General features: G+C 28.4%; 1 protein-coding gene across 7 annotated transcripts in view; it reads right to left on the bottom strand.

Moving 5' to 3' along the window:
* LOC100878113 (uncharacterized) overlaps positions 1–27,156 on the bottom strand; it is a 54,042-nt gene that overhangs the window by 23,429 nt on the left and 3,457 nt on the right. Inside the window, exons 1-2 of one of the 7 annotated variants that reach the window (XM_012288349.2) lie at positions 14,987–15,116; positions 7,651–7,908 (exon numbers count right to left, since the gene is read on the bottom strand). In XM_012288349.2, the coding sequence (XP_012143739.1) occupies positions 7,651–7,884 (234 nt within the window). In that variant the 5' untranslated portion in view covers positions 7,885–7,908; positions 14,987–15,116. Of the gene's footprint in view, positions 1–7,650; positions 7,909–9,233; positions 9,385–9,958; positions 10,065–12,654; positions 12,679–14,220; positions 14,391–14,535; positions 14,566–14,986; positions 15,117–27,156 lie in introns of those variants that run through there. The other 6 variants (XM_076540988.1, XM_076541003.1, XM_076540981.1 and 3 more) reach the window with 6 other exon arrangements.

The raw sequence follows: 27,156 nt of genomic DNA, 5'->3' as shown, positions 1-27,156 counted from the left end.
TAGGAATTTAGGAATTTAGGAATTTAGGAATTTAGGAATTTAGGAATTTAGGAATTTGGAGATTTAGAAATATCAAATTTCCAAATTCAGAAATGTCTAAATTTGAAAAATGTTGACACTGCGAATTTGAAAAGGTAATTTGTTCATTAATTTTCATATTTGGAAATTTAAAAAATTGAATATTTAAAGATTTCAAAATATCGAATTTTCAAATGTGGTAATTTAAAAATTAGAAATATGGAAAGTTTAGAAAATCAAAATTAAAAAATGCATAAATCCAAAAGCAGAAATGTATAAACCCTCAAATTTGAAATTTTCAAATTTTCAAATATAAAAATTAGGTTATTTAGGAATTTAAAAATTGAAGAGTTCGTAGATTCTAAAATATTATTTTGTAAAAATGTTGAAAATTACATATTTTTTATCTTAAGAAATTTAAAAGTATCTCAACTTTAAGAATTTAGAAATTCAGAAATATCTCAACTTTAAGAATTTAGAAATTCAGAAATATCTCAACTTTAAGAATTTAGAAATTCAGGAGTATCTCAACTTTAAGAATTTAGAAATTCAGAAATATCCAACTTTAAGAATTTAGAAATTCAGAGATATCTCAGCTTTAAAAATTTAGATTTTAGAAATTTAAAAAATTTTGAAGTTTGAGAAGTTGAAAGTTTGTCGTCCTGCAATAAGTAAATTTCTTCTATTTATATCTCAAGAAACGTACTCGAACTGTTCCAACATTATTAGACAGTAATTAAGCAAGTAAACTAAAACGTGTGTAAATTACATTATATAGGTTATACGTGTAAGTATATGTATATTTGGGTAGAGTGTTGAAACAGGTGGCATTGTTACAACATGTATATATACAGTGTGTCTGGTCAACAGACCTGAAAGCCGCAAATAGTAATTTATACCATGATGCAAGAACATCACTGGGGGATAATTAAACGAACTTTACGATGACGGTCGCTTCGTTTGACCCTTCCGGTCATTTTTCTTTTCTTCCGTTTAACGATACTTTTATTAATTCAACTGCACTGCGGTTTACTTCCGCGCTGCAGTTTCATTAGCTAGTTATTAATAATTAAAATATACGAGAAATACACGGTGTATTTAATTAAACGAGTAGCTACGCTCTAATTTTGACCTAAATTACCTAGTTACGGTTTTATTAGAACAATATCAAATATACAGTGTATGAGGAAAATACAAAAATTTTCTGCTTGATAATTTCTAACGGTAAATTCAATTTATTTTCAGGAATTCTAAGTCAATTAAACTGATCTTATAAAGAAATGTTAATGGTTATCAGATAAATACATGTTGCAGGCAGAAATATTAAATTGTGCAATTATAACGATCTATTTGAACGAAATTTAATGACGGAACATTTAGTAAGAAGTTAAAAATGAAATAATGAAAATGGTATATACGAAATAAGTTTCAGTGAATTAGATAATAAACAGAATGTACAAAGTTTATTTAGAACTCAGAGTTTAGTTATTAAATAATTTTCATGAGTAAAATAATACTAATATGTTTTTTAATATGTATATAAAATTTTGATCTTAATAAAAAATATGTAACCTCTTTTAAAATTCTGTTGAACAGTTCTTTTTTCAAGTAATTGATTTTCTAATCTTCAAATTTCTGATTTACTAGACTTTTTAATCCTCAACTTTTTTAGTTTCTACATTTTCAGATCTTCAAATTTCGAATTTCTAAATTTCTTAAATTTCTGTAATTTTTTAAATTTCTTCAATTTACTAAATTCTCAATTTTTTAAATTTTCCAAATACATTTCTAAATACCCGATTTTCAAAATTTTATCATTTTAAAATACCTAGATTCCTGAATTCCTAGGTCCTAAATTTCTAGATCACCAACTCCCTAGATTACCATATTTAATTTCTAAATCTTGAAATTTTCAGGTGTCTCAATTTAAAAACATTAGATCCTCAAATTCCAAAGATTAGAAATCCCTAAATCTCCTAATTCCTAAGTTCAGAAATTTCTGAGCCTCCTAGTCCCTAGATTTCCAAGTTTCTAGATGTCCATATTCCCATATTTCTAGATTTCTAAATTTCCATATTCTTGGATCCCTAAAATACTAAAATTTCCAAATTCCAGAATTTGCAAATATTTATATCCTTGAGTCCTAAAATTTTCAAGTTCCGTATGCACCAAAATCCCTAGTTCCCCAAATCCCAAGGTCTTCAAATTTCTAAACCTCTTAATTTTTAAGTTCTCTATCTAGACCTCTTAATCTCTAAATTCCCAAATTTCTAGATTTCCATATTTCTGGATCCTCAAATACTAAAATTTTCGAATCTCAGAATTTCCAAATATTTGTATCCTTGTGTTCTAAAATCTGCAAATTCATTGTGCACCGAAATCCCTAGTTCTCCAAATTTCAAGGTGGTAAAATTGCTAGATCCCCAAATCTCTGTAGTCTACTATCGAAATGTCTAATATCTAAATGTCTAAATCCCAAATTCTTAATTCACACCAAACTTTTAGGGTTTGAATTAACCTTCAAAAATCCCCGAACATCAGAAAAACAAATCCTTCTTCTCACAATTACCATATTTTTCCCCCAAAAACAGCAATTTTCCCCGATTATATTACAAAATTCCGAAAAGTAAATCTACAATCCTAACTACATTATTAAATGTTTCTAAACTCATTCATTTGCTAAAGTTAACTATTTAATTCTGGAAACATGTACACTTATACGGAGAACACAAAATAAATTGCAGTGAAGTAGTAAACGTGATCCGGATTAAATAGATTAAACTGAAATAATTAAAACAAAAGTTGAGGTATTCTAAAGTTTCCTCTTTCGCGTCTCCTCTTTTATTATCATTGTTCCGAATAAATTTAATGAGAGCAATAAGTACGTTTACATAAAATCAAGGTAGATGTATATGAAAAGTACTCCAGTTCGTACATGTGATTTTATTAGATTGAAGTTCGTCTAAAGCATTCCTTTTTTAATTTGCTTCGTATAGTTTGATAATGAAAAATTTTGATGGAGTGTTCAGTAAATGTGAGACGAAATGTAATGATTTTAAATGCTAGACAAATTCTAACAAATGTTAAACGACATTAGTAGATGACAAAATTTCTATATAGTATTCAGTAAATGTGAGACGAGATTGGTTCAAAAGTTATATTTTGTTAACGTTTGGCAGCTTTGGAGTACAAGTATTGGAGTACTTCCTTTAATGTGGTAACTACATTTATTTTATTATTATTTAGCAATACATATTGTACTCCGATCACGTCCATTAAAAATTTAAGTCAATATTAGGCCTTTAGGTCAATATTATTTTAATGACAAAATTGTTACGTTCTCTTCCTCACATGCAGTCGTTTGCAAGACGCCATGCTTCTATCCTTTGAATATACGTACCATTACTAGGTAACATTCATGAAATTTCATTTCGCTAAAGTTTTATCAAAACTTGATCGCAATCTAACTGGTCTATATCTATCTAAATAAAAAAAATTTAGAAATTTCATTTCGTTAAAGTTTTATCAAAATTTGATCGTAATCTAACTGGTCCATATCTAACTATCTAAATAAAAAAATTTAGGTACTCCTTACTCCTTACTGTGATTAACGTCCTTACGTATGTATGTCACAGCGTGTTAGGTAGGTCGATAGAAAATTTACAAGGGATAAGAAAAGAGGTCATTTGGAACATATTTAGCTATATACACTTTTATGCAAAGTATCGTGGTTTTTGAGATATTGGCCACTTCGTTAATTTCGCTTATTACCAGACATTTCCAAAGTAAACACTTGTAGAAAATTTATTAGGAGTATTATAAACTCGAAATGTGTATATTTTCTTATTTTCAGAACGTGTTTCATCTAAATCACACAATACAATTTTTCTGAATGCAATTCTAAATGATATAACCGGAAGGTTAAGTGTAGCTTATGTGGAATTAATATGTTAGCGTTTATTGAGATTAATTACAAATGGAAAAAAACTTTAAGCGGATAGTAGTTGGGATACAAAAATTTAATGTCTGTATGCGAGGGCGGATCGAGCTAGACTGTCATTTGATCGAAGATCGGTGCATTTACAGATCTATTTAATTTTGCAAATACCATAGTGTCCGAATATTAAATCAAGTAACTGTAGATAACGTGTATGGGTCGATGTATCGTTACTCTAACACTAAATATTTGGTGAGCGAATGAAGCTGTCTGCCCACTGTCTTGTAATTAAAGTAAATTTTTAATCGCTCTTTTCTCAAAACCAGCTAATTTCTATCAAATTGAAATGTTTGTAATTTTGTTCATTTTATCCTGTTTCTAATGGTATGTAATACTTTAGCTATTTTCAGCAAATTACTTGCGCCTATGCAGTAATGAGCCTAACAGAAGGTTAAGATTGCCTTCGTATTTTATAGAAGTACCTATTGATTGAAGATTTGTTAGTACAGTAAATTCTCTATTTATGGCAATTTGGAATTAGTCGATTGTTGGAAATTGTCCTTACTGAAGAATTTCTATCTTTTTCAGTTATTAATAGATTATAATATCTGGAGACGTATGGAAAGATTTAGCCTATGCGGAAAAAATTATAAGCAATAATCACCTGGTTAACAGAATTGAAGAGGCTACTACAGAAATTCAGGAAGAACTAAAAACTAGCAATTACTATTAATGAAATCCGAAGACGAGCATATTCTTATATAAAATACAACAGCTCACATTTTGAACATTAAAAATAAATTTATTTCAAACTTTCATTGTTAGAATTCTATTTTCATCACAAAAAGTGTAAACAATCTATAGAGCTCTTAAGTCAATCAGATAAATCGATTAAATAAATTTGTCAAATTACCATTTTGATCGCTTTTGTACTTTTACCATTAGTTTTACTACGATTTTAGTATTCCGTGAATCACAATTCACATCATTTATTTTGCCGATTTTACGCAACGTTTCCTTAAAAGAATTTCAGATGCTTCGAATTTAATATCGCGAATCTTGATTCGCGTAGGAGTTTAAGGTTTCTCGTGGGAGTATACCGTTAGCAAATTCCGAATCGGGAATTTCAATATTCTGTGGGAGAACAAAAGACTCGATATTCTACAATATTGAATTAAATATTATTTTCCTGTGTGATTTAATTCTGTATAAAAATAATTTGCATTCATATAAAAATAATTTACATGTTTGAATATACAAATATTTCAATATTTCCTCCGATTTATACTAGAAGATACATGCCTTAGAAAACCGTGTAAATCGAAATAGTGTCATTCAGAAGTATTGTTAATTAAACCAGTAAATATAGTTTAAATTAAATTGTATTTGATTTTATTTTAATACAAACAAAATATAAGATATCTGTCAGTTAATGTCTCGTACTAGGAGAATTGACTATACAGTTATATTTTTGTATTAGAGAAGATCATAAGTTATTTACTTACAAACTCGCATGATTACGATAAAGTTTTTTCAAAATTCTGTTTGCAAAAAGTCAGTTGTTGGATTGTCAATCAAGATTTAAATTTTCCAAATTTCCGAATTTTCAAATTTCTAAATTTTCAAATTTCCGAATTTCCAAATTACCAAATTATCAAATTACCAAATTACCAAGTTTCCAAATTTCTAAATTTCTAAATTTCTAAATTACCAAATTACCAAATTATCAAATTACCAAATTTCCAAATTTCCAAATTTCTAAATTTCTAAATTTCTAAATTTCTAAATTTCTAAATTTCTAAATTTCTAAATTTCTAAATTTCTAAATTTCTAAATTTCTAAATTTCTAAATTTCTAAATTTCTAAATTTCTATATTTCCAAATTTCTAAACTTCTAAATTTCCAAATGGCTAAGTCTCCAAATTTTCAAATCCATATCTCACTAAATTCTTAAATTTCAAATTTCCAAGCTCATAAATTCTCAAATTTCCAAATTTACTGAAACCACTCGGTCATGTTGGGTATAAGACGTTTACAGTAAAGGGTGAAGTAAGGGACCCAGTTTGCTCTAGGCATAAATCCTATATAGTTACGCCAACACGTATCACGAACATAGAACAGTTTCTTACCCAGAAACCTGATCGTGAGAAATTCTATGGGTATGAAATAATGAAGTTACAAGAAAAGTAGTTGAAGCTCATAAATGAAAATGGACAACATTGCAATGAATAAAGTTGTACTGAAACAACAGAGACGCTGTTCTTTAATTTTATCAAAACAACAACTGTCACTTTTCACTCGACTCAATGATACAAAATAATTAAAAAATATAACAAATCGTAAAAGAGGTATATAAACAATTTTATAGAGGTATATAAACAAGGGTATATAAATACATAAGGTGAAGTGGGGTAAGTGCAGACTGATTTTTGTAAAGTTGGTATTTAAACGTAAGTATTTTCAGTCTGCTATGTAAATACTTAACGCTGTCGATATCGAACGCTTTGCACAATTACTACTATTTAATTAATATTAACTATGACCTTAATTTTCCTTGTACATTTTGATTTTGATAGGAAATTGTTTAAAATGTCAACTACTCTGCACTTTCCCCGAAAATGGGGTAAGAGCGTAACTTGAAGTTAAATACTTTGAAACTTTATTTCATGTGCAATGGGGCAAGAGCAGAATTATTAACAAATCTGCTATAAAATGCTTTTTACTGCATTATGCAAGTACTCTATACTGTAAACAAGTACTCTTAGCTGAAATATAAAAAGGGGATACAGTGAAACAAAACAAGGAAACAAACATACTAAGTGGAGAAATTTTGCTCATATTGTACTAAAAATAGCCTGTATATGCATTTACCTCGTTTACGAACTTACCCCACTTCACCTTACTATAGTTATTATTTATAAAATTAAATTAAATAATTATGACAACCACTCCAGTTTTTTTATTCGAATAAGAAAAGCTGTAAGTTTAACTGAAATCAATTGCTGTAATAGACAATCGATATATAATTTACAAGTATACGATGTTAACACTAGTGACGTTAAATGCACATTTACTTTTAAATCGAAAATAAAATAAAAAATATATAGGTAAATACTGAAAAATCAACTAATATACACAACCATTTTTTGTCTCATCAAAACATGACAGATATTGGAACATGGCAAGGTAACAAATTGTTTAAATATAAAGTGTGAAACGTAAAATCAATTTGATTGAAAGTTCTAGTGTTAATAATAGCTTTATTGTAAAAATATCCGCTCTACCCACTTCGCAAGATTAAAAATGAACATCTCTTGCAAGATTCAATAAGAGATTAAGAGATTCATGAAATTCGCGTGTTTTATTTTTAAAAATATCAATATTGATATTTACTTTTGGTAATGAATGGAATATTTAAAAAACTGTCGTCTCAATTAGAATATAGTGGTGAAATTTCACAGCCAATTAATTCTTAAAATATGGCTCGTTGAATAACATGTAACTATCGCAGAGCTCTTTGATAAATTATATTCTTTGTGCGTTTATCATAATAGAGAATGTGCAACTGTATCATATCTACATCTGTGCATTTCATGAAAAAATATTTAATAGTAGCGTAATGACATGACATACATAAAATGTGTATAAATGTAAAACTTGAACTGAGATTTGCATGTATAAGATTTCTATCTTACCGTCGGTGTGTCCCAAGCATCCCCACAGATTCCGCATTTTCCTTTATTCCGTTGCCATTGCCTGGTAAAACCTCCGCAATAACATTCATGGTCGTTGTAATCAGGCGGAGTATCGAAGCCGTACCTCCACATGGAGGCCCTCGATGGTGGTTCTATCAATCTTCCATGACTTGAAACCTCCTTCACGACTAGCACACTCGTGATGAACATTAAACTAAGAATTCGTAGACGCATGGTTGTAGCGATGAAACTTGCCCTCTGTAATTTTATATTGCATCTTCGTTATTGCGTTGTTACATTTCACAACGCCTTATTTCGCCATTTTCTTTCGTTCGAATCGATAGCGTGCAGGGTGGGACGTGCAGTATATTAAGTAATTCTTTCTATAATCTTTTGTGTTGTGTTGAATGGATGTTTGTTGATTAACTCGAAGTTAAACACCAAATTATTATTTCGTAATACATACAGGATGTTTGCGGAAACAAAAGGCAGACTTTTGTGTTCAATTTGTTTTAAGCTATTGATTATCCATCATGCTGTGTACAGCATATATAATTACACTGATCATAATAATGTAATCTCTTTGCGTGCAGAAAGTTTCGACGCTTTCGTTGTTACGTAGAAGATAAACATATGTCAGATATTGTTACAGAACAGTTATGTGATATTTTGTAAGTAGTGATGGGTATAACAGGACTAGCTATTCAAATACAACACGTTGTAATTAGTTCCATATAATGAACAAGTAAATTTGTTCGTTCAAAAAGTATTTTAAAAAAATAAAAAAACAATATTTCAAACTAATTCATATTTGCAAAATTTTTTTAGCAGTTTAAAAAACGATAAATATTTTCTCAAGCAGAATGAAACATAGTTTGTTTTTTGCAAGCTAAAAATAGTTTTTATTACAATGGAAGCACGATTTTTAAATTGAAAATTTTTTTTTGTTTTAAATACGTTCGTATTACAGTTGCAAAACACAACGGGACAATATGATACATTATAAGAATAACTACAAGAATAATTGTAAGAATAATTACAATGTATTATTACATATATTAAAATAATGTCAACTCTCTTCATATTAGGTGTTGATGTAATGGTTATGATTATACATTACTTGTTAAACTTATTTAATTATTCAATAATAATACTTCATTTTTCATTCTTGGTCTAATTCTATTTTCATCGACAATTTTCTCTGTTTTATAACATCTTTCTGCCGGCACAGATATTACCACATAATTATAAACACATAAGTTTTTCGTTGAAACTAAACATTTATTTTACATGCGCATCTGAAAAACTTATGTGCAGTGAAATCCGGTTAATTAGGACCGTTGGTTGTTGAAAGCAAATATTGAAGAAGAGAAACAGAATTTATACAGAAATGCGCTGTATTGAGACAGCCGCTTAATAGGGACAAATTAGTCCGGTCTCAATGTGTCCCAATTATCCGGAATCCAATATATACAATAATTATTGGTACTACAGTACACAATAATTAGCTGTAAAGGTAGCAAAGGAAAAATAATGAGAAACAGAATTAAAATTGCGGTAAAGTACTCGTAAAAGTTTCGAACCTATACGATCAATGTTCGACTCCGCTTGGAAATATTGCTTTCATTAAATGTGGAAATTCAATGCTCGTCATTAACCGATCTCTTCAATTAACGTACTAAGTTGATAAAAGAAGCCACAACTTCGCTTTTTCACATTTTAACGTTTCATTCGGATCCTCTTTAAATATCTTCTCTGTAGTATACATAATTATAATAAAAATTATTTTAATGACAAGTGTTTTTGTTGACAAGTGGATGTTCATATATCAAATAACATATTTTTAAATTAATAGATGACACTATTATAAAAATGATAAAATATGCTTTCATATTACAAAAATGTGTTATTATTGAAGGTATAAAAATATATCTGCACATATTGTACTTTAGCAAAATAAATTTCTAAAATAAAGTATGAACCTGTTTATTACATGATTAACAGGAGTTATGGTGTAATTATTCTGTGAAAGGATATTGATTACATTCTGAATGTTTTTAATTTTCAAAGCATTTGTAAGAGGTTCAAATCTCGTTTAAATTCAAAGTAAAGTACTGTTTTTATTTTTCCAAATAAATACGATTCGAAACTGATCAAAGTTCAAAACTTGCGAGCTACTCTAACCCACCAGTAGTTGTAACCCAAATTAACCGAAATGCCGGATGCCGCTTTAAACCGTGACCATACGGATTGATTTTGATGATTCTACTAATTAGAAATTACATCCACAGAAGTATGCACCTGTTACCTCCGATTGAATATATTGAAGCGATATATCATTATCGCCCTGATTTGGTTGAATTACGAGGTGATGTAGCATATTCGGAATACTATTGGTAATTCGGAATACCGAAATATCGAAAAACATTCTAACACTCTCTAATTTGACACGTCGCAAATAATAGGTACCAATAACACGTTCATTAAGAGTCAATGATCTGTTAATAACTAATTAGTAATGGAATAGAGTGTCGCACTTAACATTTTACTCTTCTGTAGATTCAGTAGAAAATGTCGAAATTGCGGTTCGACTGTGAACGTTAATTAATAATTTATTAATTGGAAAATTTCAAAATTACGGTTCGTACGCAGATGTTAATTAATAGTTTATTAACAGTTTATTAAGCAGTTTATTTGAAAATGCCAAAATACGTTTATTAATTATTACTTATCATTTGTAACCGAACTGAAAAGACATTTTCTACTGATTATACATAAGAGTGAAATATCAATTTGCAATCATTTTTTTTTAATAAACATTCAAGTATTCAAATCTCCTCAAATTCTTTAGACCAAATTCTTTAATATTAAATAGTATAGTTAATTTAGATAAAATGTAAAACAGTTTATCTCTTATCTACCTATATCTCTTACAAATTATCTACAACATAACAAAATTGTTATTTTATGTCATTTTTAAATTAAACCGTTTCAGATTCTTTTCACGTACTTTTTAGATACTCTTAATATATTTTTAAGATAATTGTCAGATATTTTTCAAATACTTATCAGACGCTTTTTAGATACTTCGCACATACTTTTCATACTATATTTTTCGTTTTAATAAATATTTGAAATATCAAGATTTATCAGTTTCTTCATAAATTATTTGTAAAGAAATTAATAAGGCAAAGTACTGTTTTATTCTTCTTAAATAAAGTACTATTTCAAATGTGCACTTCTAACTCTCATTGCGAAATCCATTATTGTCCTATACCACGTAAATGCCATAAAATAGAACCATAAAAGATATGTAGTAAAGAAACTCCGTGAAAACAAATATTGCTCTCATTGACCCACAAAGGGTAATACAGAGCTATCGAATATCAATATGGACGGTTGTAAAATACGCAAACAATGATATTCCAAAGTAGTTTAGACTTTTATAGACTTTATCGTTAAATTTATTTGATTTATAAACAAATATAATACGTTCAATGGCATATGTCACTCTGTAGAATAATTAAACGAGAAATCAAACGAATGTAGACGTTCATTTTATTTTTACCTACTTCACTAATATAAATAATTCTATTGCACTTTCTTATTGAAATATTATGTGATAATACAATATTTACAAAAAAGTTAATACTAAATATTTTTGTATTTTTACACAAACATGAATTATTTCTCTTTTTATGAAAAATGTTATTTGAACGAAAATATAAGTTCATTTATAACGAAACCATTTATTTAGTAACTGCAGTTGTTGTTGCGCCATTACGATCAATTAACTGAAAAATACGGGTTTTCATGCTCTTGATAAGGTTTCCATTTAAATTTTAATTAATCACCGCCCACTCTAGCAATCACGGCTTTTTAATATTTCAACCGGCGAACATGTTTTGTTCTCTTTATAAATATTGTGTACTAGTATTATCCATACATTCTCGATTATATTTATATCCGGAGAACGTGCTGTTTTAAAGTTTCAATATAATAATCCTTATGTCGTGTTTCTGTGATCGCACTTTGGTATACGAGGAATTATTTTGTTAAAATATGAATTATGAAAATGCGGGAGTAAAGTGATTTTATGATTCCGTGGTTGTCTTAACTATTTATCTTTGCAATTAGCAGTATCCTAAATGTATTAAAAGCTTTCCATAGAATTATACAAAATAAATTTAAAAATAAATTGTAAAATAAAGCTTGTGTCAAAAATAAAAATAAAATGAATTTTATTATAAGCTTGTTTAGCAATGTAATAGTAAAGAAATTATGTTGGTGCAAATGAAATATTTGAAATAATTTCTAGTTATTATACCCATACTCTTTAATTTTTAATAAATTCCAAAATACTTATAAATTTGCGAATTATTTGTAATTTTTGTAAATTCATAAATAATTTGTAATTTTTGCAAATTTATAAATAACTTGTAACTCTTATTAATTCATAGATAATTTGTAATTTTTGTAAATTTCTGAATAATTTGTAATTTTTGTAAATTTATAAATAATCAGTAACTTTTGCAAATTTGAAATTGTTTTTAAAACAGTTAATACAAATTTATTCAAAATCTATAAAGATTGATTTTAAAAATAAGTTCTATTAATTGAAATAGTTGAAATAACTATATCAGTTATATCCATACTCTCATTTTTAATAAACTGTAAAATCTTCTAAATAACTTGTAACTTTTATACATTTCAAAATATTTATAAAACTATTAATATAAAAATATAAATTTTAATTGTAAAGATAGATTGAATTAAGAAAAATACCTGAAATAATATTTGATGATTGTAACATGGAAAGAATTCGATTTTCTTGTAAATTATAAAATAATTAGAACTTTGACTTTTATCTTTGATTTATGTGAGATGAAAAGCTTCAAAACTATTTTTGTTTACAATGGAATTTGTCTGATAAATATGCAAGAAGAAACTAAAACAGATCGATGAACGGGTATACTCCTAATTATAATTTCAAATATTTTATACCTGAAGCATTTTATTATACATTTTCTAAAGCACACATAACAAGGATATGAAGTGCGATAAAATTAATATTGAAACAAAATGCAAATGAACGCAGTACCAGCCATATGTTTCAATATTTTTTAAATAAATATTTAAGTAAATGAACATTTGATGAATTCTGACATAAATGGTGATATAACGGATATTTCATTAATTTGCAACTGGTCGAATTCTGGCTCATAACTTTGTTAAAATTACGTTTTAACATGCCTCCTTGTTATTTGAATTCCGTTTCGCGTATTGTTCCTTTCATTACCGGAAAACATGCTCCGAGAATAACTGTGGTAAATGAACTGAAATATTTTGATCGAAACCACCATTATATGCATATATTCAATTTTATATTCGCTGAGATAAATTATGTTCTCAAAGATAATAAACTTTCATTTCATTTTAAATATAATACGCATCAATTTTGATACAGTTTTATTAAACATATTACGACCTTTTGATTAATTAAAACCGGAAAAATTGAAAAATTCCTACTTTTGATTGGGAATAAAATAATTGTGTCATTGTACGATATTTCACATAATAATAATCTTATTTAATTATTCAATTAAAAATTGTTATTCAAATTAAAGAACGTTTTTAAATAAATAATTATGTGTTTAGACTTGCAACTTCTTTCTTTTGTCTTATTTATTTTCTAATCATATAATCTATTATGTAATTACAACATTTAATCTATTTTTCACTTTTTAACTCATATGTATTTGCATACATGTTATTTAAATTCAGACATGATTCTAAAGGACATAATTTATGAATTTATGGATACTTTTCAAACATGTTAAAAAGTCAAATATGAAACTTCTGGGATTTAAAACTACCGCCATGATTGAAATGGCTGAACATGCAAATAAAAGAGGAAGACCTCATTCGAATTTTAGATTGCATCCTACAAAAAAATATTGAAATTGTACCGGAGACAAGATTGAATAATTTAGGTCATTAACCTGAAAGGATGACAAATAGTTTTCCAAGGTGCTATAATAAATGTTATAGGTTATGATGAATGTAACGCAAGATGTTATGACAAATAAGAGATGAACATTCTACGATGGGAAAATCTAAGAGAAAGAAAATTGTAATTTATAATTCAAAGATTTAAAAAAACAATCTTTTTTAATTCTTTCAAATATTTGAAATTCTGTTTTCAGTTGTAACAAAATTAACATAATTTCTTATTTTCCCTCAAGTTCTGTTATTAATACTTAATTATTGCTTATACAGATTTCATAATATGATTATAGTCTTCCTTCTACTTTTACATTTTTTCATTAGCAATTCAACAGCACATTAAATATTTATTAATTTATAATTTATAATTGTCAAATTCACAAATATTAAATTTATTTCCATCGTTGCATTTCATGAAAATTTTCAATAATTTTAGAATCCAATCTTTGAAAAAACGAAGGCAAATGTTAGAAAACGTAATTCTTTTCTTTCGACTTATTTTTGCATACAGAATCACCCGGCCACTTGTACAAACTGCACGGTGTAACGTCAAATAAAAATCACCTGAAATATTCTATTATATGGTCGAGAAATTCTGATTGTGTTACGGTAACGAAGGAACGTTGCACGAAAACGAAGAGTATAATGATAGACGACACAGAACAATATTACACGAAAACGTAATTTTAACAAAGGTTTGAGCTTGGACTCGACATTCCGGTACAGAAGGCAACGAATACCAGCCACAAAGGAGAAACTCGCAAACCGGTTGCTGCAAGGCAACCACTATAAACACCTTATCACAACCAACATGGGGACTACGTGCGTCTAGATTGCACCATAGAAAAAACTGATATCGTTAAATAACGCTGATATCACCCCAATAGTTTGCATAGTACACTCGTAAAATTCTTGTTGACGTGACTAGAAACGGTTACAACAGAATTAGTCATCGTTGCAGAGAAATTGTAACGCGATATTGAAGTAATGGTAGTCTATAGAAAAATACTGTAGAGAAAATGACGAGAGCCAATTTAAATGATGTGTTATATTATACAGGGTGGCTCACCACATGTTACCATCTAGATTTGCGGCATTATTATTACTCATAGCAAACAATATTTTGAGAGGAGCATATGCTGGTGGTATATTTTTTTGTAGGTGAACGTGTAAAGATCATATGAAGGTCATTAATGTTTTTTTAAATGGAATCATATATTTTTTATTGCAACAGCTGATACTCCTTCATATTCTTTACAAAAAAGTATTAATCTATTTATGTGAAAAAATTATTAGTTTAGGAGATATTTTAATTTTAATGTCTACTTACAGAAAAGGTTCAATGCGGCGACCATTTGCGTCAGAACACTTTCTGAATCGAGAAATTAATGACTTACTTACATTTCGTAGTGTACAATCTTTCTGTATATATAGCACTTTTCCCAGCTTCAAAATAAACTGATAACATGTCTATCTTTTCTTCTTTAGAATAATTTATTATGAAATGATAATTCACCGTATCATCGTATTTACCGTATTAAAGACGTAACAGAGACTAAATTTCACTGTTACTGCGTGATAAAAAATTAAAAATCTCACAATTCGTTTGGTGACACGTGACCTCTCAAAGCATGTAGAAAAACATTTGCTGTTCAGTTAGGGCAATTCATAATATTGACCAGAAAGTCACGATTTCCTAACAAGTTAGAATTAAAATATTTCTTAAACTAATGATTTTTTCACATAAATAGATTAATACTTTTTTGTAAAGAATATGAAGGAGTATCAACTGTTGCAATAAAAAATATATGATTCCATTTAAAAAAGATGAATGACCTTCATATGTCCTTTACACGTCCACCTACAAAAAAATATATACCACCAGCATATGTCCCTCTCAAAACCATTCAACTTCATCTGAAACATTGTTTGCTATGAGTAATAATAATGAGGCAAATCTAGATGGCAAAATGTGGTGAGCCACCCTGTATGTCTAGTTGCATTGCGAACAAATGGATATTGTTTGCAAATACAAATTCTCAAATCTTAAAATTTCTAAATATTCAATTCCTCGAAAATTCACATCCTAAAATTCTGAGATGTCTAAATCCCCAAATTCCCAATGACTCAATTTCCTAAAAAATAAACTGTCGACATTTTTATGATAATTTTGATGATAAACCTTAATCATCGTTAACCATCTCTAACATTCACTCTTCTAGAACATGGATTTATAAGAATATTTTCATAATAAGAGAAGAATAATTTTAAGTTAAAATTTGAAAAGTATCTTTCGACATCTCTTGGTAGAAATAGTGTTAACATAACCTAAAATATATTTCAGAGCCGCCTATAATGAAGAAAAGTAAAATTTTTGCGAATAAATTGAATGTCATTGGCATGACGTCCTTAGCCAATTCAAAGGTCAAATAAGTAGGGCAACATAAAGAGAGTCCACTATACTGATGGATTAAAATAGAATTCGAGGAATTTAATAAATTGACAAGGAATCTTGCTGTGAAAAAAATCGACGATGTGGAAAACATTGCATAGAAAAAGCATTCAAAATGAATTAAACGTGATGAAAGGACTGTGGTGATATCTCGACGAGAAATTCGAGATCGTGGCGGGTAAACGAACCTGAACAGAGAACGAGTCGAAACCGTGCCGGGAGAGTTTGCGTTGAATCCGCGGGAAAATTCAGCGCGTGCCAGGAAAATGGAAATTTAGTAGCGAACTAGGTTCCAGTGAAAACAAGCAAACCAAACTTTCCACCCGCACTGAAAACGAGACAAAGAGAGAAGGCGAAAGGGTCGATAATGTAAAGTAGCTCGAGTCTGTCTCAAATTCAGAATAGGTCGGAGTTAATTAAAAAAAAACACTCTGAATATCATTTAGGCGAGAGCAAAAGCTGGTTTAGAAGATACTCTGTTCCATGTTGAAAATCCTTTTAGTAAGTAAAACAAGGAAGATAGATAGAATGATACGATGGGTTTGTTGTTTGACGAAAGACATTTTAATGAGTTTTACGATTTTCACACTTTTAATATTTAATCGCTATTTCTTGCTGTTTCGCGTAATGAATTCTGCTTTTAATTCGAGGTTTGACTTTAATTTTTGAGAAGGGTGGACAGTTTATGCATTTTTTCATTTTCAGAGTTGTAGGTTTAAAAACTTGCAAAGTTTCGGGGTTTTGCGTTTGGAGATTTAGAAATTTTCAAAGTTTTAGATTTAGAAATTTAAAAATTTTTAAATTTGGAGATTTTTAAATTTTCAAGTTTACAAATTTACAAGATTACAAGTTTACAAGTTTACAAATTGACAAATTGACAAATTTACAAGTTTACAAAAAAACATTAATGACATTGATATGTCCTTTACACGTATGCCTACAAAAAATTACAAATTAACAAATTGACAAATTGACAAATTGACAAATTGACAAATTGACAAATTGACAAATTGACAAATTAACAAATTGACAAACTGACAAATTTACAAATTTACAAACTGACAAATTTACAAATTTACAAATACAAGAATTTTCAAATTTTCAGAAACTTCTTTCTATACAATAGCCAATTGTTACAGATAACTCGTCTATGTACCATAAACATGTATAAAAAAAAATAGAAAAGCGGTTTATTATTACTGTACTATAAATCCATACAAATGCATACAATCAGCAAACTTAATTTCCAATAATAATAACTGAATAAATTGAATTAGTAAGTTTTTAATTTAAGACATTTGAACATCTAAGAACATTTTGTTCAGCATTTTATTATGCTTCATACGGTAATAAGATGATTCTATTATCGTTACTGTAATAAAGCAAAATTTCTTTTCTGTAATAACTTTAATATTTTTCAAACACGACATATAACTTTCTCTTGTTAGACAGTTTCCTTTTTTTCACGTGTTTTGATCAAGTCAACCGTAACACGAGTTTTCTCTTTACTTTTGATTTCTTTTTAAGTCATTTATCATATTATTACACTTTTACTATCAGTCATTCATTGAACTAAAAACATCGAATTTATTTTAATTATGTTAGCTCCATATTACTGTTTCCAGGCACAATTTATAATAATTACCTTTTCTTTATTTAAATTTGTAATTTTGTAATCAATGTATAACCTCATAACAAAATCAAATTAAAACTATATTAAAAACTGAAAAGAAAACATTTTTGAAGGTAGTAAAAAATAAGAAATTCACTATAAAATAGAATTAAATTAAAAGAATCATCATTGAATATTATAAATTACCTAATGTTTGCAACAATTCGAATCCTTCTTTAATGCACCGATATTAACTTTTTGAAATTGGCGCCAAATTTGACGGCACAAAGTATCAAAATGATGGAACAAACTAACCAAAAATCTTTACAAATAACTTACGCAAAAATTGTCATAAAACATAAGTATTACATCATAGAACTTTTATATAAATTAACAAAATCACTAAGTGCAGTAACTACTTTAAATTTTTTGGCGCCAAATTTAAAAGTTGATATTAGCAGATTAAAGAAACATTCAAATAAACGCAAAGATTAGCTTCTGATATTTAATAACAACAATTCTACTTTAAATTCATTATGATATTCTTGGGTTCTTTCGCTGCAATCAGATTTATCTACAAGTTAAACTTCGAAACCTGAGAAGAAAGGAAACAGTCTATTGTAGATTCATTATCAGAACTTACATGCAATGTAAAGTAAATGTTACAAGTCTAAATATGCGTTGAACTGTGTAATATCTAGCAAGGCTATAAAAATGTAACTGTTTTAATCAACGAACCAGGAAACTAGCGAACTCCATTTGCATAAAACAAGATATCTCCATGGACACTAATGAAAGAAGTTATTTTCCATAAAGAAGGACGTTGAAACCGTGGATCGATCTGGAACACCGGGGTTAACGATACGTGGTACTTAATCTTTAGATTTAATTAACTCGTTCTTTACTACTGTAGGTGTTATAACGAAGCTCTCTTTTTGTAAAAGTACTCCCATTTTTATGTTCAAGCTTTACGCTGTGTCCAAGCAATAATTCTTCTACGTCATATAAACTTGAGCTTATATCAGATTATCCCATAAATAATATAAACAGTCGACGATAAAGCAACAAAATATTGCATCTCTAAATAGATATCCTGCCAGTACAAATGCGGTTGTAAATTATAATTATTTATTGTGAATATTCCAGCATTTAACGGAAACAGAGCTTCCAGCAATATCGTTGAGCTTAAAATGGAATTTACTGAAAAACGTATCCACAAAGTGTCATTTGTCTTCAGCGGAGGTGACAGTGTGCAAAAACTTCCCGCGCATTATTTACTAAATGCACAATAAAAATATAATTGATGAAAGTTAAATATACTGGTTTAAAAAAATTTCAAACGAAAATCGTGAAAACGTTTCTGTAACAATTTGTTGAAGATTATTGTGCTAAATTTAGCGAAATGTGACTCAAAAATTAGGTAAATTTAATTTGCTTAATTAAGGCAAATTGTCACAAGGCCGGATAATAATAGAGAAAAATTCAAGCAAGTAAAGGTTTGAATACATATATTTTATTTCCAACGTGGAATACATTTACGCACCATTTTCTGATGCATAGAAAATCTATTAAAGTATTGCTGTTACCAGAAATTGTTACTATTTTAGAAATTTTTAATTGCGTTATTGTCGAAATTAAAGAAGTATTAAAGAATTTCCTAAATAAAGAACGTTGACAAAAATGGCCAAATATGGTCTTAGGGCCAAGGTTATGAAAGAATGACTCAACGATGTTTGCTTGTAGGAGGTAACTCTTTAAAAATGGGCCCGTTCACATTAAGTACATACTATTTCACTGTATCGACGGGTGTGGCTTATTTGTACATTGGCTTGAAAAAAAGACCGATGAATAGCTACAGCAACTCAACATCATTCGTTTCAGGTCGCAACACAAAAACTTTTATGAAACTGTTACAATTATTGTCATAACCTCTTTAGTTCAGATTTTCAGTTTTAATTAATATTTACATAGGTACTTTCCCCGGAATTCTGAATGGCAATATCGTTTTAAAATACATATTTAACAAATTTTAAACTACCGTTGTAATCGATAAAATCACAGCTTGGAATTGTATTTTGAAAGTGAAGGTGACTGTTACAGTATAACGATATTCATATACGAGGACAAATACAGCAGCAGGAAAGTGTTGAAACACTTGATTTACTCTTTTTCGCTGGGACATAAAAAAGTACGTGGAAGTAAAAGGAACAAAAGATTAACCAGGACAGAACTTGCAAATTCTAGATACAACCGCAAAATATTGAATATACTGGGTGTCCTGCTAACTTTACAATTAAAGAACATTAAATATTTAATAATAGATAAAGATCAAGAGTGAATCTATTAAATAAACAGATTTTATGGTAAACAAAATTTCTTTCTCGCACTCGTACTTTTTGAGATTTCAAGTTAATCGATAGCTTTTTGATAGAATTACATATTTGTGACGTCATAATAGTTGAGATTAAAATCAATTTAATGACCCATGATATTATGACCTTTACGTGACCTTATACATATGTAAACATGTATACAGGGTGTTTCACTTAATTTGAATAATTAAATTTTTACTTGAAGAAAAAATTTCACTTAAACTTTTAATTAAGGACAGGAATTTTATTGTCGATAAAGCGTCCTGAAAGTATACTATACATCAACTTTTTTTCTATGTTTTATAGCAATGGAAATAATTTAAACGTTCATTTTAAATGAAACAGCTTATACATATACAATATAAATATTTCTTTATTTATCAATAGTTACACACAGATTTCTGCACTACTATTATGTTTAAATAAATTGTTGAAATGAACTGTAACAGTAATTTATACCAAAGGAAATTTCTATTAAATCAAGAAACTGTGTTGTAAAAATAAAATTGTTCTAAGTTGGTAATTGACCCTTGATCCTCTTATAACTGAATTAATATTTTTTTGCAAATTTGTAGTTGACATATGAATCCAATGGTACTAGTATACTACTATAAACTAGTAGTAATATACACTACTCTAAACAATATTATATTGTACATATAATATAGCATGAGGCAATATTTGTTATTATCCCAACTTTGAATACAAATCTCAGACTAATATTTCAAATAAAAATTTTTATTTTCAGTATGCAGTCAAAATTTTTATTTATATTTTACAATGCAAATTCATGGAGTATAATTACACGCTTGACACAGTTCATGACAAAATGTCAAATATATTCTCTGTTACGCGCAGAAAAGGTTAAAAATATAAAATTATGCAAAACGTTCTACTTTTGTACATAACTTTAAGTTATAAGTTATTTATACTTTATATACTTATATACTTTAAGTTATTAAGTGTAAAAGTACAAGGTTTGAAGTAAATTAATTATTACATGAAATGTTTGTATTAATTTTAACAAATTGTAATGATTAATGTTAACAATTATTAATAAAGAAATTTGTTGAAGAAATGGGTTTAACGAACATTACAATAACTGTATATGATGTTAGTGTGCGTGTAATTTCTTTTACCTCGTATTCTACTTAGGGACTTTCTCACGTATCTGGTTTTCAATGGTTTTGTTTTACCTTTGAAAAATACGAAGTAAACGAACCCTTCAAAAGTAACATTTCCAACGACTGCATCACAAAGCTAACTACTCTTAGTAAAAGTATCATCTGACGCAGGAGCGAAAAAATATGTAGGTAAACAGATATTGTTCGAATAAGAATAAATTTAAGTGCACAATTGCTTATCCATGTTGTTTACAGAAAGAATGGGAAGAAAATTGAAAAGACTTTAATAAAAAACAAAGAAGAATATTATATAACAACTCCCTCTGCTAAAATTTAGAAACTTAACAAATTTGAAAACAGACATTTTTTGCTGAAACTTAAAAATTTAAAAATTAGAGAATTTAAAAATTGAAAAATTTGGTAACATAGAAAGTTTGAAGTGTAGAAAATTGGAAATTTTATTAAAAAAAACAACAATATTGATTTTTATCAATAAAAATAAATGAAAATTTTTATCAATCTATAAATAAAAATAAACGAAAATTTTTATTAGTAAAAATAAATGAAAATCAATCGAGCTTTTGAAAAACGAATCAGATAGATAAATTTTATATGAAAGTTAGAAATCAATACCTTCGAATGTTATTTAATATTATCAAATCATTTTTTACTATTTCAAAGTGCAGTTAAATTTAAATTTTTCCCGTTAATAATATAATTAGTATAGCTCGTGGAAACACGGGTGTATGCAATATGAAACGCATCAAGCACACATGACGTAGAACATATTCTATGCCCCAAATATTTTTTCACTGCTTTCACGACGCATTAAAGCAGCGGTGAATTATGAATGTATTTAAGCCATTGATTTCTGGTCGATGCAGTGGTATTTGCGAAAGCCACGGTTTGCAAAAGTGGAATGAGAAAAAGGAAGAAGCGATCGATAATTTTGCTAACGTAGATTCAACATCGGACATAAAATGTAAAAATTCATCAAACAGTGTCGATGACTATGTTTACGGTTCTGATACAAAATATTTATTTTACGTTGCAAATGAAAATCATAATAACGAGAAAAATTAATACGTCTATTTTTATTAATAACAATGAAAATTATATTAAATTGTTTTATATTTTTTTAATTAATATAATATATTTTTTTCAGGTCAAGTATAGCGGAATTTGAAATAAATTTAAAGAACGTGTATTTATGAATCATTTTTAATCAAACATTTCTTTATACGATTAAATCAGCAATATGTTGATACGATAACAAGAAAGACTGCAACTGTTAGAACTATGTTTTGATTTCGAATTTCGTTGTAAAATTCTGAATACAATAGACCTAGAACAAAAAAGGTTTGCGAACCACTGATTTAGAACAATTTTTCCATTTCAAGAACAGTCTGCGTATGGTCACGGTTACTATACACTGGATCGTAAAATCGATCAAGCGTAAAAATACACGAAAACTAATCTGCAACTTCGATTAGGTTCGTCGAAAGAACTGTTTGACAGAATGCCAATGCGTATTAAAAGCTAAATGAAGCTAGTGTAAATATTGAGGGACTTTAAATAATGTAATTAATAATTAGTATTTGTTTTTTTATGAACGTTATCGATTATAACATGTTTCTTTTTCAATGAGCGAAACCCTAGGTCAAAACGCAGCATTATATGTACATATACTACAATTGTAATAGCAAAAACCTAAGTTTAGTATTATAGTTTTCATTATTGTAGTAGTCTGAATATGTTAGTACAATTTATATTATTATTACAAGCCAAGTATACTTTTGCAATGGTTAGATTAGTAGCTTAATAATTTGTACTACTAATGCAACCTAAACATAATAATTCAATACTTTATACTACTATACAAATGAAAGTATAGAAATTTGGTAGTTTACTATAATTACTACAGAAGTCTAAGTATAGTAGTTTAAGAGCTCACATATTCAATAATTAGTAATTCAATAATTTATACTATTATAATAATCTATGTAAATTGTCTAATACTTTGTATTATTATAGCAGTATAAATATAGTAGTGCAATAGTTCATACCACTACGCTGGTTCAAGTGTAGTGCAATAGTTTATACTAGAAATTAACAATATTTTTCAAACTTGAAATGAATTTAAACATAATTTTCTTCAAATATCTTAAATTATACATACGGTAAGTGCGCTTAATATTAAAAAAACAATATTCGAAACTAAAATTAAAATAAATAAAATTTGCAATGAAAGATTAAAATGTAATTTGCAATGTTCGTTACCTCACATCTAAAATTAACAAATGTGATATTGTTAAAGACAATACATATAATCTTTTTGTTAAATCCTATAATCAAAAATTTGGATTTTCTGTATCAAAACAAATGAAACATTCCTACACCATTTCGCAATCCTTATTTCTCAGATATAAGATATTCGGAATTGGACGTTCAACTTTCGAGACATCATATTTAACTCACAGATGACTAAGCGATTAGACGACTTCCGATCACTTGTACCTACTAACATAGACAAGAATTCAGTGTAGATACGTGTTTGCATTTATACAAACACTCGACAGGAAGAGGTCATTCACTCTTGGCACTTTTCATAGCCTAACAAAGACTAGAAAAAATACCTTAGTTTTTGATAAGGTACATTATCAAACACGTCATCGATAGTGACCAATTCTTTATCTTATTTTACCAAAAATGATAAATACGATTTACTATTTGAAACCTCAAAACAGTGAAGTTAACAGTAATTCATTTATTATTTCAAAGGTTCTTTCATTAGGATATTTGTATAATTAGAAATTTTAATAAGGTAAACTCTGTTCAAATGTTTTTAGAAGCAGTTTTATTTTACCATTTATAATGAATTTATTTCAGTTTGCACTGAATTTATTTATGATTCTATTCATTACCAAATACTATATTTTTGCAGATAAATAGGGTGTTTAAAGTAACAATTTAACGATTTTCCAAGTACTTGGATAGTCTGATAAAATATTTTAAACGGAACTTTAAATATTATAGTAAAATTGTATAAGGTGAAGTGGAGTAAGTGCATACTGGTTTTTGTAAAGTTGGTATTTAAACGTAAATATTTTCAGTTTGCTGTGTAAATACTTAACGCTGTCGATATAGAACACTTTGCACAATTACTACTATTTAATTAATATTAACTAGGACCTTAATTTTCTTTGTACATTTTGATTTTGATAGGAAATTGTCTAAAATGTCAACTACTCTGCACTTTCCCCGAAAATGGGGTAAGAGCGTAACTTGAAGTTGAATACTTTGAAACTTTATTTCATATGCAATGGGGCAAGAGCAGAATTATTAACAAATCTGCTATAAAATACTTTTTACTGCATTATGCAAGTACTCTATACTGCAAACAAGTACTCTTAGCTGAAATATAAAAGGGGATATAGTGAAACAAAACAAGGAAACAAACATACTAAATGGAGAAATTTCGTTCGTATTGTAATAAAAATAGCCTGTATACGCACTTGCCCCGTTTACGAACTTACCCCACTTCACCTTAGTTTAAATATTATAAAAAGATTATAATAAAAAATAAATATATTTAAATGATCGCATTTTGGTAAATTTAATAATAAGATCATTTACCTTAGTGTTTGTTATGGTAGATATTATGCGTTCGTCACAAAATGGCCTCTAAGAGGAGAACCTAACTTTCCTTATTTTTCGATCTGACTGGTATAACTGTGAGATATAACTTTTCTCTTCAACCAATCGCCACACTTTCAACATTCTGATAAGTCTCATTTTGTGACAAGTAAACAGTACGTCTTCACACATATTCGTTTGTGTGAGTACACGTAATTAATTGATTACGAGACCATTTAAATTAAATAACCTTTCATAATACTAACAGAATTGTATTTTTTAGTTTTGCCTGTAAATGCTCATGATGGGACTGGATTTTTAATTAACCTTGACAGTATTTTGGGAGATTAGTAATACTCAGACTTTTAGAAGACGACCTTAATCACCTCTGATTTTTAAACATTTCTAGGAGGTTTTTGAAGCGTTAACTGTTTTCTACAGTGCCTAACTGAGATATTTAGGATGATAATGGTTAGGTTAGGTGAGACATACAGATAATATCTTTACATTCATACCGTGGCACAAAAATAATTAAACTTGCCTACCCATTTGACGGTAGGCATTTTGAACGAAAATCTCATTAGCTTTTAAAAACATTTGTATGCAACAAATTGTTTAAAAGAAAGGATTTAGTACATATCCTTATTTATAACAGCAATCTAAATAACTTCATTATAAGCATAATTTATTAGATATCGACATTATATTAGGAGTACCGAAAAATATTCAAAATTTCGTCGATGACTGCAAAGTTTCTCAATGAAAAATCGAAGGACTTTTTAAGAAGAGAATCGAGCAAATGCCTTTAAACTGGCAAAAATCGTTAGAAAATGATGGAAATTATTTTGTTGATTAGCATTTAAGATTTCTTTAATAAATGTTTTTCGCCAGCAAACTTTTCGGTCCCCCTAATATATGACGAATAAAATTACTTGTGTTATTAAAGTACTAGAGGCAGTAATTTTTATTTGAAAATCGAGAGGTAAATTTGATGTAGAATCATTTTATGATATTTTTCAATCATAGAACAGAATTTCCTCATCTCAATTTCCACATGATTTCTTCATATTATTTTTGTTTTATGCAGTCCAAAACACCTTTTCTCGTTTATATTGTTTAAAATTACTTGTATACAATATACTGTATATACTATATTTTTTTATGAAAAAATATTACACGTTTGATTTAAAATTTAAATTGTAAACTTTTTTAGTTCTATTTCAATATCTTTGTTTGTTTTTTGCAAGGATAGTAAATCGTGAAAGATAGCTTTGTTTCAGCTACAAGAGAAAAATTTTCATGAATTTTTAACCGACTTCGAAAAAGGAGGAGGTTACTCAATTCGATCAGTATATTTTTTTTTTTTTTTTTTTTTTTTTTTTATTATTTTTATTTTCTATGTGTGCCCGCCTATTACGCCTAGCTGGATGCACCGATCGGAACGAAACCTTTTGCATCTGGTAGGTTCTGACTCCCCATTGGTACCATTATCAAAAAATTTTTCATTTTTCAATTGCAAAGTGTTGTTATTGCAAAAAAACCGGCAACTTTTGAAATAAACTTTTCTCGATTTTAGTGCGCTTTTAATATCTTATCACGGACATGATTCTGAACAATTTTGTTCATATAAAAATTTCGCGGAAAGCTTTAGTTTTCGAGATATTAGCGAAAAATTGTTGAAAAGTTTTGAAATCAACTTTGGACGATTTTAATGTCCTTTTAATATGTTATCAGGTGCACGATTCTGAACAACTTTTTCCTTATCCGCAATTAAGGGGAAGCTTTAGTTTTCGAGTTATTAGCGAAAAACTATTGTTACTAATACAGTATTCACTCCGTAAATGTTACTTTTGCCGGTCTCGATTGTACATTTACGGTAGAGGTCCTACATTCTTTGTAGTGTGCCGAACGTAGAAAGAGACAGCCATACAAAAGACAAAGAGGGATAGAGTTTCGAGCGTTCGGCAAACATGAAAGACTCGTGCGTGTTGTGTCTTTTAAATTTAAAAATTAAAATTCTTTATTTTTGGTTTTTCGTCAATGGAACTTTTACCATCGTATTTGTCTCGTTTTTCTGATTAAAATGACACCAAACACGATATGATTACGATCGTAATTACTTATGTAACAAGCCATAAAAGTTTGGGATGTAACATTTACGGTAGAGGTGCGAATTCCTTCTAAAGGCTTGCTATACAAGTAATTATGATTTTAATTATACCGTGTTTGGTACCATTTTAATCAGAAAAACGAGACGAATACGATAATCAAAGCTTCATTGATAAACCCCAAAAATAAAGAATT

This window comes from Megachile rotundata, chromosome 2 (genome assembly GCF_050947335.1).
Source record: "Megachile rotundata isolate GNS110a chromosome 2, iyMegRotu1, whole genome shotgun sequence".
Classification (NCBI taxonomy): domain Eukaryota; kingdom Metazoa; phylum Arthropoda; class Insecta; order Hymenoptera; family Megachilidae; genus Megachile; species Megachile rotundata.
The sequence above is the reverse complement of the archived record's forward strand: the minus strand, read 5'-3'. Positions and strand labels throughout refer to the sequence as shown.